The sequence below is a fragment of the Gordionus sp. m RMFG-2023 genome, chromosome 1, assembly GCF_954871325.1.
Source record: "Gordionus sp. m RMFG-2023 chromosome 1, tfGorSpeb1-WG-v2, whole genome shotgun sequence".
Lineage (NCBI taxonomy): Eukaryota > Metazoa > Nematomorpha > Gordioida > Chordodea > Parachordodidae > Gordionus > Gordionus sp. m RMFG-2023.
The window spans coordinates 46,986,563-47,002,028 of NC_088775.1; the positions used below are offsets into that span (position 1 = coordinate 46,986,563).

Here is a 15,466-nt window from a genome sequence, read left to right on the forward strand (position 1 = left end):
TTAATTGTGAATAATTTAGAGAAAAATCCCCTTAAAAAGAAGTAATCAGTTTTATTTTTGGCTATCCGGACGTCCGAAATAAAATTTCAGTCAAGATATATTAGTATTGGGGAATATTGTAATAAAATTAAATGTTAATGATAGTGTAATATAGAATAAAATATGAAAAATCTTTAAAAAATGTGTAGTTTTAGGAATACAATAAATGGGAAATATTTCGGGTCCGCGTCCGTGCGATTTTTAAAACTTAAGCCCTTGGACCCGACTTCGGATAGGTCATTCCTGTCTATATAAAACTCTAACGACCTAAAAACTGATCTAAAACAAAATATTAACGAAAAAGTAATGATTATTTCCACTTGATAAATGTTAATCAAATAGCCTTTTCAATTTTAACCGTTTTGATTTAAAGTGTTCGTCAAATTAATAAAATATACAGCTTAATTTTGTATGAATATCAAGAACAGGCGAATGGCCTGCATTTTAAAACCTATTTTTAAGTCTGGAATTCAATCTACTTTTCACCTTGAGTTCGCCATCTTTCAATAATCTCCCATATACACTCAGTTTTGAATCCTCAGGCTTTAGTAAATCAAAATGATTTAAGATAATATAGTTAAATTAAGAATTTTTGTATTATTTTGTTTTGTTAAATATCCGATTAAAGAAATAAAAAGAGAGAGCATATGCATGTAACAATTTTATTAAGTGGTTCATATATACATTCAAATTACAGTTGTTAGGACATCTATGAATAGCACCTCGTTCCTTAAAATAACCTTTTTCAACAGTTTAATAATCTATAATTTTATTGACTGGGTAGGACTTATAAATTTTTACCCTTGAAAAAAAAAATTTAAATTGGATGAATCGGGCAAATTTTTTATCTGATTGGGCCAGAGACCTAAAAAATAAATCGATGCAGGCTGGGTTGGACAGTAACGCAAATACTTGTATTTAATATATTAAATACAAATATTTTTTTGCATTTGTATTTATTTGAATCAAAAAATATTTAATATTTAGCCTATTTGGGTACACCTGGAAGAAGAAAATGTGAGTCAATTTATCTCTCGGTTGAAAATATCGCTGGCTTTAAGTACTCCTTTATTTATGTATTATATTTCTCATATTTCAGTGGGCTTTCACTTTCCTAATATTAATTGAGAATTTATTAGTTTTTAATATTATAAAAAGATCGTAAATATTTTAGTCACCATAATAAATAGAAGCAAAATTTATTAAACAAAAAATTAAAGACGCCATTTAGCGGATAAAATAATATTTCTTTACTTTTATAAATAAAAAAAGTTAGTAAATTTTATTTTATAAAAGTATTATTTAATTTTATAAAAGTAATGAAGCTAAAATATCTAATAGATAATTTTTTATACCTGTCCAAACATTTATTTTATTTATAAAAACTAAATAATTTCAATTTATATTAGGAAAGTGAAAGTCCACTGGAATATAATTGGAAATATAATACATAAATAAAGGAGTACTTATAGCCGAGCGATATTTAAATAATAAATGATTCATTATGTGGTTAGCCGATCGATATTTCCCAACCGAGCGATAAATACACCCACCTATTTAGTATTTGTACTTTGAATAATCTAAAAATAAAAAGTATTTTGTATTTATTACGATTTCAAACGAATATAAAAACTCTTTATTTTTTTAAATAAATTAAATTTTAAATGTAAATCCATAATTTATTTTCTCTTGTGATGTAAGTTGGCGAAAAAATTAACATCTTATGCGTTTGTCCCATTTTATTTTCAAAATGAATTATTAAATATTTATAATTTAATGGTACTTTATAGGCAACTTTTAAAGGCCGAAAACACACCTTTAAAAATTCAAATCTGACATGATGGAGAGGTATCGTTATAATATTGCAAAGTGTTATTTTTGCGATGTAAAAGATGAATTAAGCATCAACTTCTATTTTAAATGAAAATGATTTGAAAAAATTCAGATGATTGTTAATAAAGGAAAGATATTTTAGTGTCAATAATATCAATATGTGGCAAATTTGTTGCAACCTCGGTTTTAAATTATAAAGAATTATCGGTAGCCAATTGTAATATTGGAAAAATTATGGGTATTTTAGCAGAATTTTGAAAGAAGGTTTCTGCATATAAAGGGTCTGGCATATGGGAGAGCTCGATCCACATCAAACCTCTCATATGACGGAAAGGGTTGTGTGCAAATCAACCCCTTTGGAAAGTGACAGTAAGATGACTTCCGATACCATCCTCAAATGCCTCCGCAAAAAGGGTCAGCATTTGGGATGGTTCATTCCAAAGCTAGAAATCAAATAAGAGTGAGAGAGTCCAAAAATTGATATATATAAAATATTCTACATTTAAAGGATCGCATGAATATGACATCACATTTGGAATATCAGCGAAAGAATTGGGATTTCAATTATACATATCAATGGCCAATGACGCTATTTCAATTGTATCCTATGAATTTTAAATATATATTTAAAATACATACTTCTTGTTGTTAATTATAAAAAATTATCTAATTTAAAAAAATGAAATATGTTTAGTGTATTTTTGTCTTTATTTTTCAATTCTTCTTATTTTACCTAATTCCTAAAAATTAAATAAAAATGTTCAATAAAAAAAATTAAAAGCTTTATGGTGAATTTTGTGGTTATTTTTAATTTTCCACAATTTTCCGGCAAATATATAAAAAATTATTCGCCAAGATTTGTATTTTTTTTCAAAAATTTTTATAAGGTATTTAAAGTGTTCTAAATAATATGATAGAAATTTTTAAAATAAAAATTTTAATAAAAAATATAATTTCTTAAAACATATTTGTATTTATATTTCAATATATTTTTTTCAAAATTTGCCCTACCCTGCATAAAAGGCTCTAATATTTATAAACCAAATAAATTTGTAGAGGTAAAAAAAAGAGAAATATTTTCTTCAAATCATGATAATGATGAGACAGAGAATCGAGCATATAATAAAAACAAGATAAAATCTTTTTCTTTTTGATCGATGGAATAATTTCGTTTGATAATATTTTTAAAAGAAAACAACCTATTTCTTTTCAAAGATAAAAAAAGAAGTCCTTTCTTGAATAATTTATAAAAAAAAAGACGAAAAATTTATCACTGTATAAATGGAAAAACATTAAATGTAATGGGATAATCTAAAATCATTTTAATATAAAATTTTTGGGACCAGGAATTCTAAACGGCAAAAGGAAAATCTTAGTTTTACATGTTATTTGTAGGAAATGCATAGGTCTACCCTAGTCCGCCTACTGTAAAATTGCATTCACAGTTATAAATTGCTAAGCATTCGTGGATCTCTTTTTGCGGAAATCCAGAATTATTCTTTAACTATGTATTGCATGAACATGCGATCCCATATATTTATTTGTTAAATACTTTAAAATCAATATTTTTGCCTGCAAACGGCCAGGTGGCAATTTTTTTTAAATTTTAGGGCCGGCCCGTAGTCTGAATTTTTAAAAAAAGCTTGTAGGGAAGAAATGTCAAACTCAAAATATTTATTTCATTATCTATTTTCATTTTATACATTAAACTTAAATATTTATTAATAATTTTGATAATTTATATTCTATTTATCACCAAATATTATAAGAAAAAAAATATTTCAAACATCCTGTTTTTTTAAGAAAAATTCATTTTATAATTGTGACATTCAATCAGGCAAAAAATATGAAAGAGATATAACAAATATTTTCTCAGGCAACGGGTCGGACCTGTTTCTTATTGATGATATAACCGCGGGTGAGTGGGCTTAACGAGTGGGGGCTGATGGACATCTTTTCAGAATTCTACTCGTTATAATTATTTAAGAACAAAAAATAGAATTATTATTTTTCAAATTCTCTACCTTATATTTTTGAAGATTGATTCTTGAAGAATATAGCATTAATTCTTTTTTATGCTATTTTCGAAAAAAATAATGATTTCAAAACATGAATAAATATGCAAACTTGATATCTACGAAGCTCGATCCGCCCAAAAACCTGACAAGGAACATTTTTAAAAAAAATATTATAAAGGGCTGGGTCGGGAAAAATTGGACAGATTTAGGCAACTTGTATGAAAATTCTTAACTGGACGGTCCGAGCTCTGTAGACCTTTAATTTAAACGACATACAATCTAATTAATGAACACTTTTAGTATAACTAGAAAACAAAAGGAGATTAAATGCGTGTTTGCGATTTATCATATTAAAAAATGATTTTTTAGGAAATGAATTCCAAAAAAAAATAAACGGAGAAAATAGGATCATATTACCATGGTGAGGCGGCTGATATTCCTTTGTATATCGTTAGTCATTTCCATGTCCTCCGCATCTCGCTTCACTTCGTTCACGTAATCGGTCAAGTCCTTAAAAGGATTTTTTTAAAGGGGAGGGGGCAGGAATAAAATTAATTGAAACCATATTTTTTAATAAAGAACAAAATCGGATTCCAAAAAAATTATAGGCGGGATAACGATCTTGATCACCGTTTTTATGTGCATATGGCGAAAAATAAAAACCGCAAGTGAATGAAAAATAAAAATCTAAATTTCGAATAAAAATAAAATAAATAAATATATTACTTAAATAAATATATTTAAAAAAAGGGAATATAATTGATCACAATTGTAACATTTTCAGAGGTTTTATTGTAAATGATGAACGATTTGTGTTATACAAAAATAATCGGAAAGTAACTATCGATAAAATAGCTAACCAGCATAGAATCCAGAGCTTTTAACAAGGCCACCTTTTCGTCTGTATTATCGGGGGTGTGTTTGAGCAATTCCTAAAAAATTTGAGGATATTAAATTTCGAAAATTTAAATTCTGATTTATATTCATAATTATCCTTATCTCAATTATGATGTGATTGTGTAAATAATTGGATGCTATAATTATTGTCTGTAGTATATTTTTTTATACATTTGTTTAAAATAGTTTTTTTATATAAATTTGAATAATTATTTGGAGTTAATTGTATAATAAAGTTTTAATTTAAATTTGGATAATGAAAATCAGACGATATTTATTATGCAATTATAAATATTGTATATATAGACATTTTTATTTATATAATTATCATTTTTAGTTTAAAATTTTTAGGGATAAAATAAAATAACTTTTTATAAAATATTCATTATTCATTCTTTTTGGTTTTATTTTAATAATAAATATTAAATTTAGCAAAATTTGTGTAATTCCCACAGCCTCCTATACAACTGAAAAGTGGTGTCGGGGTGAAGAAAATAAAAATTATACCAGGGACCTAAATATTTCGCCAAGGTTATTAAGGTAAAAAACAATAATTATATATGATATATATATATTAGTATTAAGTCTAGTAATTTTCTTATATTCGATTAATTTTGTTAAATTGATGTTTATTAGGTGGCTAGTTAATTCTCTGTAAATGTATATAAATCATTTAATTTGTTTGACATTTTAGTTAATAATATTATTTTGATTTAAATAGTGATCATTTTCCTAAGTTTCGCTTTATGAGTAAGTATAAGAAGAAATGCGACCTGTATAAAAATTGATGGAAAAATTGTGGAGGAGGTTAAAAAATTGATATAGAAAAAGATACTGTAAGGCAGGAAACAAAAGGGAGACAATTTAGATAATTTGCTTGATAATAATAATTTGTTTGAATTTTGTTAATTATAAATCAAGTAATAATAATAAAAGTACAGATAAGGCAAGAGATACAAATTTGAAAGTAGGAATTTAGAAATATATAGAACAAATTGCGAATTGTAAAGATAGGCGAAATATTGTATTAGAATTTTTTTTAAAGAAAAATGGATGCCCGAGAATTAAGATAAAGATAGAGGAAGCAGAAATATGTTTTTATTAGATACAGTAGCTGAAATTAGCCTGATGAGTGTAAAAGATTTTTTTAGATTTTGGCTAGAAAAGGAATTTGTTGTTAAAAAAAATAAGAGCCAAACAATTAGATGGTAGCATAGTTAAAATTTTAGGTTAATAAAGTTACCTGGAATTAATAATGGTATAACTTTATGGATAATCACATTGAAAATTGTGCCAATTTTAGGTTGGTGTTAAATAGCTCCTGAATACAATTGGTGAAATTATTTTGAAACTGTATCTGAAATTAACGAGGTAAATAGAAATAGTTATATTGATAAGATTAAGTTACCCAGTATAGAAGTTAAACAAGATTTAGTTCTCGTCACACCCGAATTTTTGATTAGATATAGAGACAAGATAGAAAAGAATAATGTATCAAGAGATATAAATTTAATAGAGGTAACTCCAGTTTAAACAAACAGATAGTTAATAGAACTGAAAGAGATTGTTGAAAGTAAATTCTGCCATGAAATAAATAATATTTTAAATCAGTACAAGGAGGTTTTTAAAGAGGAATTAAGTACTCTAAAAAATGTTGAAGTAGCTATAAAATTATTGAAAAATTACCAGGCTAAATTTTGTGGATTAAGAAGATTACTGCTTCCTTGGATAGAAGAAATAGATAATGAACTAAATAAATGGTTAAAAGGAGGAATAATAGGACCAATAGTTCATAGCGTCTAGGCGACACCGCTAGTCCCCATAAGAAACCCAGATAATAGCTTGAAATTATGCATAGATTATAGAATATCGTTAAACCCATGGATTATAAGTAAAATATCCTTTACCAAGTATAGAGCAATTATTCGCTAATCTAAAAGGAGCGACATTTTTTCGAAGATAGATTTTCCTAATGCTTATTTACAAATTAAGGTGAACGAGAATACAAGTAAAATTTTAACAATCAAACACATAGAGGGCTGTTTACATTCTGCCGATTACCGTTTGGGTTGAAAGTATGTACCCCAGTATTTCAAAGAGAGTGCTTGTATTATTTAGACGATGTTTTGATATCAGGTAAAACAGAACAGGAACATAATACGAGATTAATTAAAGTGTTAAACATAATTTTAGAAAATGGTTAAAGAGCTAATATAAAAAAAAAGTTTTTGGAGTAAAGGAAATAACGTATTTAGGACATATAATAAAAGGAAATGAAATTCTCCAATTGCAAAAATATAGAAAAGATTGTGAACATGAGAGCACCGAAAAACAGAATTACAAGCGTTTTTAGGAGCTGCTAATTATTATCATCGTTTCATACAGAATTTTGCAGAGATAAATACACTGTTGAATAAGTTATTGAAGAAAATAAAAAATTTGAATGGGGAGTAATATATAATTAAAGTTTTGAAATATTAAAGATAAAGATGATAGAAAAACCTATTCTGAAATGTTTTAATGAGACATTAAATATTATATTAGCTGTGGATGCATCTAATGAAGGTATAGGAGGAGCTTTTACAAATTGTTGATAATGTGGAGAAACCAATTTTATTTTTGTCCAGAGAATTTAACAGTACTGAAAAGAACTACTTGACAACAGAAAAGGAAGCTTTAGGTCAGATTTGGTTTGACTAAGTGTAGAGTTTAATTATTAGGTTGAAAGTTTATATTATATACGTATCACAAACCATCGTTAGATTTGTTCACAAAAGACAATAAAGAATTGATGATTTCACCGAGGTTGCAAAAATGGTTAATATTAGTTGGTAATTTAAATTTTGAAATAAGATTCAGAGCGGGTAAGCAAAATTGTTTACCAGATTATTATCGAGACTGTTTAATAAAAAAGTGAAAACAAAGTTATAGAGCCCATAATTAATTATTTAGAGTATATTAACGAAGATAAATTAAATATTAATATTATAAAATATTTGAAGGTAGATATAAGAGAAAAGCCTATAACTTTTGAGTTAGTCGATATCCAAGCAAGATAAAGAATTAATGAGAATTAGAGCTGTTTGAAAGGGGAAATAGAATGGAAAAGTGAAGACAAAGCGTTTAAAAGAGTGAAATAAATATAGAAACAATTGTTTAATGAGAGGATATCGCTTAGTTACTGAATATATTAAGAAAAGACATTTTAGCAGCGGTACATACAGGACATCAAGGTATAAAAGAATAAAGCACGAGAGTATATTTGATGGCCCAAAATGAATAGTGAGATAGAAGAAGTAGCTAAGAGTTGTACATGTAATATGTGTGTTAATGTACCAGCAAAAAACAAGGAAGATAAATGGCAGATAAGAACATTCCAAGTGAAAGAATACACGTAGATTTTATAGAATATGAAAATAAAAAATATTTTATCATGGTAGATGCTGGTCCAAAATGGATAAATTGTCAACAAGTGTCAGGTTTGTCAACAAAAGTAGCTTTGGATAAGGTAAAAGATTTTGTAGGTAAATATGAGTTAATGAAAACGTTAGTATCAGATGTAGGTCAGCGTTAAAAGGCAAAGCATTTGGCAAGTTATGTGATAGATGAAAGATTGAACATTTATTTTCGCCACCACATGATCCAAGATGTAATGAGCAAGCTGAACGAATGGTAGCTATGTTTAAATGTTGGTTAAAAAAAGAAAAATATGTAGAAGGAAAATGATGGTTATCCTTATTAGCATACAACAACACTAAGATGATCAAAGGAAATTCGCCAGCAGAGATGATTTTAGGTAGGAAAACAAGAACTGAATTAGATTGTTTGAAAGAAAAAGAAAAGCATAAAGAGATTATAGGTTTTGAAAAATTTAAAATAGGAAGTTAAGTTTGGATACTGCTGTTTGATGGTCCAATTAAATGGGGGAAGGGTGTAGTAAGGAAAAATATAGGAAAAAGAAAAGTTGAGGTAGAAATTGAAGGACAAGCAGGAACCTGGTCAAGACATATTAATCAGTTAAGACCTATATGTGTAGGGCAAGAATAATAACGGGTTTTCAAATTGATGACAATAAATGATTTGTTTTTTTGTACAAGTGAGAATTATGAGAATCATAATTTGGTGTGCTTGAAATTTGATGATAAAAATAAATGATTTGTTTTTAACAAGTGATATAGTATTATGAGATAATTTTTATGTTGGGAAAATTTATGATAGACATAATGGATTTGTTTTTTTAACAAGTTGTGCTAGAATTATGAGAATCATAATTTTATGTATATTATAGTTCATGATAGACATAAATGACATTTTGGCAATGATAAAGATGTTTGATAACAAGTTGTGTTAGAATTATGAGTCATAATGTTTTTAGTGTTTAAATACATATGTTGGTAATATTATAAAATTTGGAAAGTTAGAAATAGAGTAAAGAAAAAGAAATTATAAATTAATTCTTTTGTAGATGGCTTCATATTTTCGAGTAAGAAACAAGATCATAAAAATAGAGATCCGTGAAGTAGATGGATCGGCTGAGTCAAGAAATTGAATGAATGCCGCCAGGGAAGAAGCCCAGCAGAGGTATGGAGAAAGCATATAAGATCGGCTAAGACGTGCTTTCTCGGACAAGGGAAGGGAGTCAGATTGTGTTAAAAGGAGAAAAATAGCGTGCTAGTCACGCGGTGGTGATCACGTGATGAGGATGTGTCCAACAACTTGGCTTTGTTTATTTCAGTAGGCTCAATCTATTTTTTATTTTTTGTCTTTTATTCTTAATTTTTTAATCTCGTATATCTTTTATAAAAAAATATTTTTAACCATATAATACAGTTTTATAAATACTTTAAAAAAATTTTCATGTCATGACATTATATAATTTAAAATAAAGGAAATAACCTTGATCAAAATGTGGTATCTGAGAATTCTTTGCATAGGTAACGCTATGAGGTCTCTCAAATGAAATTTCCCCTGGCTAGCGCTTATTTGGCATTCCTTTTTTAATAGTTAAAGAGAAAGGAAATAATATTATTATTGCTATTAACTAGTAGTTATTTAAACTCAAATTTTTTTATAGAGCGTTTTTAAAATATAAATTCAGCATATATAAACTATCTACTACCTTGTGAATTTCATACAATTTGGTCAAAAATTCTGGTATATGGTTTATCATGAGAAATATTTGTAGGGTATAATGCCTGTAATTCAACGGGCAGGTTAACTATATCTGAAATACGATTTGAAATAAGAGTATTTTAAAGTTAACGCGCTCTACAAATAATGTACGTTATAAAAATTTACTAAAACCTTAGGTCCATACATTTCGCAAAAATACAAAATCCTGGATGATGACATATATATTATTAATTTATTAACAATTATATCGAACTCATGATTGAGCACTTGAGAAAAAAAAGGTGATGACGCTTATGATCGTTTCTAGTGTTGTTAATCGACTGAGTCGAGTCGACGTAGTCGAAAACAGCGCCAAGTTTTGGGTCGAAAAAATCGAATTAACTGACTTGAGATATGTACTTGGGTCGTGAACTCAAGTCGACTCGAGGCGTGAATTCAAGTCGATTCGAGGCATGAACATGAGTCTAATATTTCAAATTATTTTTTATTATTAATTAACAATTATTTTTTACTTTATAATTCCAATTAGTCGTGAATACGAATTATATATTTGAGTAGATTAGAGGACGAATAAATTAAATTAGTTATTAATAATTAAGATAATTATTCTGCTTTTTATATTTTTTTATTTTAGACTTGTAACTTGAGTGGTGAATACTAATTATATAAATGAGCCGACTAGAGGACGAATATTTCAAATTTATTATTAAGAAATTTATTTTTTACATTTTTTACTTTAGACTTCCAACTGATTCGACTAGAGGACGAATAGTTCTATGAACTTGAGTCGACTAGAGGACGAATATTTTAAAATAGTTTTTATTATTAATTGACCAAACAATTATTTTCTACTATATACTTCCAATATGAGTCGTGAATATTCAAATGATATCGAGTTCAATTTTGCATGTTACTTTAGGCTAAATAATTAGTGTTGCTAAATGGCTATAATTTAGTTGATTTAAATTAACATTTTATCCAAAACAAATTTGATACTTCATTATCTTATTCCACATTTTATTGATCAAATAAGTTCTTATTTACATTTTTTGACTGAATACTGTATTGTCAAATAATAAAATATTTAGCAGCTATATGAATATCTTAACCAATATTTGAATTTTATATAAGAAAGGCAAATAATAATCAAAACTATGAGCGGGCGGGTGAATTTTCTAGCACTCCTCATCTGTATTTAATATATATTTAGTATTTTATTTTTATTGTCCCTTTTTTAATCATTCTTTTAGATAATTATTTTATCTATTCATTAATTGTTAATAACTATTAATATTTCGATCTTAGCAAATAATTATTTTTATCTTGAGTAATTGTGATGTAATATTGTTTTAAATCTTTGTGGTAAGATCTATAACAACTATAATCTTATAATATTATTTAGCATTTAAAATTTATTTCTTACAAAATCAACATGTGTTTCCATTACTATATCATAATTTATAATAATTTTTTTAAGAATCATATCCAGTGTAAATAAAAAAATATATATTATCATACAAACGATTAAATATAATACAATACAATAATAATATGATTTGTTGTAAACATTTCCATAATGTGAAAAAACATTCTTAGATAGTTAAATAACTTTCCATAATTATTGTATTTTAAAATATATTTTAATAAAAGTTTTTAAACTTTAATGAAGATTAACCTCAAAGTTATGAATCGAATATAGTTTTTTTTAGGTTTTGGACATAAGTTTAAGTGGGAAAATGAGAATTTTAAAAAAAAATTTCTAAGATTTTTACAATAACTTTTTTTTAAAAATACATTGTAAATTTGTAATTTTAAAATATTATTACAATATATTAATTTTTACTTTTAGTTATTTAAAGAATGAAAATCAGGATAAGAAATTTGAATTATTTCTTAATATGACTGAAAATTCGAGTTTAGGGTTTTCAGATAATTCTTTTTTGTTTAGATTTATTTTATGATCAATTCGAGACACCAAAATAAAATAAAATATTTATTGATATAAATAAAATATTAGACAATACAAATCAATTATAAATTTAATCATAAAGAAATGCATCGAATTCCATTTTCAATGAACTTTGTGGTTTGAGAATAAAAATTGTATGTAAAATAACTGCTCAAAATACTCTTAACAATTACAATAACTTCTATTCGGTTAATGGGGTTAGGAGAATTCGATCGGTGTTGATTTTTAATAACTCCGAAAAATTTTCGATCGAATTTAATTGTGGTGAATAGGTTAGTAAAAATATAATATTTGGATAATTTTCACTAATTATCCTCTCTCTATTTCAGATAACACCTCGAGAGAGGTGTATCTAATATATATAAAGTTAGTAAATAATCGAATATTATATTAACAAACCTGAAACTGGAGTTAACTTTCCATAATTATTGTAAAAAAAATTTGATAAAAACACACCCTTTTTTAAAAACTTGAAAGAAAATGTTGTGAAAACCATTATTATTTTTAAAAATTTCCAATAATTTTACTTAAATTAAAACTTCTAATAATTCTTTTTTAAATTTGCGACAATTTTAATTTTCTATTTTTAAATTTATGAAAAAAATTTCCGATTAAAAACTATATTTCTATTTTTAAATGTCAGATTTTACAATCGCTAGTATTTTGAATCTATCTCCAGTTTCAGGTTTGTTAATGTTGTAACATTATATATTTTTCATGTTTATTTTTGGGATTATTGATTTTTTATGTAATGTTGTCGAAAATATTATTTTATAATGTTTTTTAAAAAAAGATATATATTTTTTTAGATATATTTTAATTTATAAAAGGTTTTCGAAATAATTATAATTATTATTCTTATGAGAAAATTTAAAAATAAAAGAATAAAAAAATGTTTTGCGTAATTATTTGCGTTTAGTTAACTGTTTCATCTGAGTCTCATATCAGTAGTCACAATAATTTTACTGTTTCCTCAAATTCTCATATCTTTAATTGTAACAATTTGGTGCCGTTTTTTAAAAAAAATAAAATAAAGAAACCTACAAGGTTATTCGGCATAAAGCAAGTATTAATCACTATACGAAAATTACAAAGTAAAATTTTGAAGGTAGAGGTAAAATATATTTTTAATTTTATTTTGAAATGTACTTTTGTATAACAGTAATTATGACCATACTCACTCTTATATATTTGTTATCATTAACTAAAGTAAAAATATTTTTAATAAAGGCTTAAATTAATTTTTTATAATTTTATCTGTTCAAAAATCATAAATATAAAAGTTATTTATAAAAATTATATAAAACCAATTACGAAAAACGATTAATAAAATATATAAAAATTGAAGTATAAAAGATTTTAATTTTTTTTTAACCATGTTTAATCGTAGACAAAGTATAAAGACGTTTAAATATGTGGAATGCAGTAATAATTATTTTTATTTAATTTTAACTGTACTTATTGGATTAATCTATGTATGGAGTAGAAATAGATTAAAGAGTATATTAAAGAAAAAGATTAAAATGAATGGAAAAATTGATGAAAGGGAAAAAATTATTGATAATATATCTAAATTTAAAGGTGAAATAATGGAAATATGGAAAGAAAATATCATTGGCGATATTAAAAAGGAAATTAATATCGTTAGAGATACTGTAGAAGAAAATAAATTTGAAAAATTAAAGTTGGAAATGGATAAAATTAAAAGAAAATAGAAGAAAGAAAAAATAAAGGGGTCGAAATAAGTAAAATGGAAATAAAAAATTTTAAATAGAAGAAAGGGGAATTAAAGAAGTAATAATAAATGAATTGGAAAAATTAAAATTGGAAATTGTAAAAAATGAAAAAGATAAGGAAGAAATGAAAAGAAAGGAAATTGAGATAAGGAAGATATTAAGGGAAGATATTGAACGTGAAAAAGGGAAGAAGAGGAAATAGAAAATAAAAAGAAGAAATGGAGAAAGTTGAGGCAAAAAAAATGGAGAAGGAAATTTTTAAATTGGAAGTAGAAAAAATGAGAATAAAAATAATAGAAATAGAGGAGCAAATAAAAAAAAGAAAAATGAATCTGAGCATAATTATGAAAATAATAAGGGAAAATGTTTATCAAAGAGAAGATGGCAGAAATCGACAGATAATAAGGGGGCTAAATGAACCATGTTTTATTTGCGGAAAATATGGTGATATAAGCCTAGATTGTAATGAAAGAATTATGCAGAAAGCTCTACCAATTGTTGTGGAAGATGCGGAAATACTGGTCACAATACGGAAAAATGTAATGTTTCAGCTTTTAAAATAGAAGAAAATGTACAAAAGGTAAGGTCATGTTCAAATTGTGGAAGAACAGGACATACTTCGGATAAATGTTTCAGAAGATAACAAACAGGTATCAATGCGTTTCCATCAGTTGCGTTTCCACTTGTTAAAAACGGGTTACCAGGAACGAATATTAAAAATGAATATAATAATGTAATACCTAAAGAAATGAAAAATGAAGAAAATAATGCTCAAGTAATAACTTATTTTCGGTGTAGAAATATTGAACATTATGCACGGGAGTCCTGTAGTATGACTATATGATATTAAAATAAAAACATTTGGAGGAGTTACATCAAAAACAATTGGATCAAATGAAAGAAAGTATAAATAAAAATAAAGTAAAAGATAATAATGAAATGGAAAGAAAAAATGAAGGAAATGGAAATAACACTTATGGGATTTGTAAAAATATGTTAGGAGATGTAACACAAAAGAATATACAAATATGCAATTTACCGATTTTAAAGTTGGAAGATAAAAAAAATTTTGGTCAATGTCCAAGAGTAAAAGTGAATGTAGGAAATAAAGAAATTTCGATGTTATTAGATACAGGGGCAACAATATCTGTAATGGGGTATGATGAATTTTACAAATTATGGCCGAATGAACCCATAATTAGAAGATAAAATGAGGGTAAAACAATTGAATGGTTCACAAATTATGGTATTGGGAAAAGTAAATTTACCTGTATTAATAAATAGAGAATTAATAAATTTGGATCTTTGGATATTGAAGAAAAAATTGATACAGTTTTGGGATGGAATTGGATATCAAAATTTGGATTAGAAAATATTGTGTTGAATATATGTCAAGGGAAAAATGATAATAAAAATATTGAAATATTAAAAAAATATGAAAGGGAGGTAGATGTTAAAATTTTGGGAAATAAATTGATGAAAAATTAAATTTTAGAGAATATTAAAATTGAGAATATGGTAAATAATAATCAAGAAATTTGTGATAATGAAAAAAATGAAACTTTGGAAAATAAAATGCTAAAAAATAGTGAGATTAAAAATGTTTAAATAATTCTGAGGAAATTCAGAAAAATAAAAAAATTATAAGTGATAAAATTGGTCAGGAGAAGCCTGATATTTTGGATAATAAAAAGGACATAAGTATAATGCCTGATGCGGAAATTAAAAAAAAATATTGATTTGGAAATTAATAATATTTCGGTTCATTTGGAAGTTGATAATATTTTGGAAAATCCAGAAATTAAGAAAAATATTGATTTGGAAATTGATGATATTTCGGT

At 25.8% G+C, this 15,466-nt stretch overlaps 1 protein-coding gene across 4 annotated transcripts in view; it reads right to left on the minus strand.

Moving 5' to 3' along the window:
- LOC135922905 (protein vav-1-like) overlaps positions 1-15,466 on the minus strand; it is a 112,872-nt gene that overhangs the window by 49,910 nt on the left and 47,496 nt on the right. For all 4 annotated transcript variants that reach the window (XM_065457421.1, XM_065457422.1, XM_065457423.1 and 1 more), the window contains 4 exons: positions 9,684-9,779; positions 4,751-4,822; positions 4,308-4,400; positions 491-582 (listed from right to left, as the gene is read on the minus strand). In XM_065457421.1, coding sequence (XP_065313493.1) covers positions 491-582; positions 4,308-4,400; positions 4,751-4,822; positions 9,684-9,779 — 353 coding nt within the window. The remainder of the gene's footprint in view (positions 1-490; positions 583-4,307; positions 4,401-4,750; positions 4,823-9,683; positions 9,780-15,466) is intronic.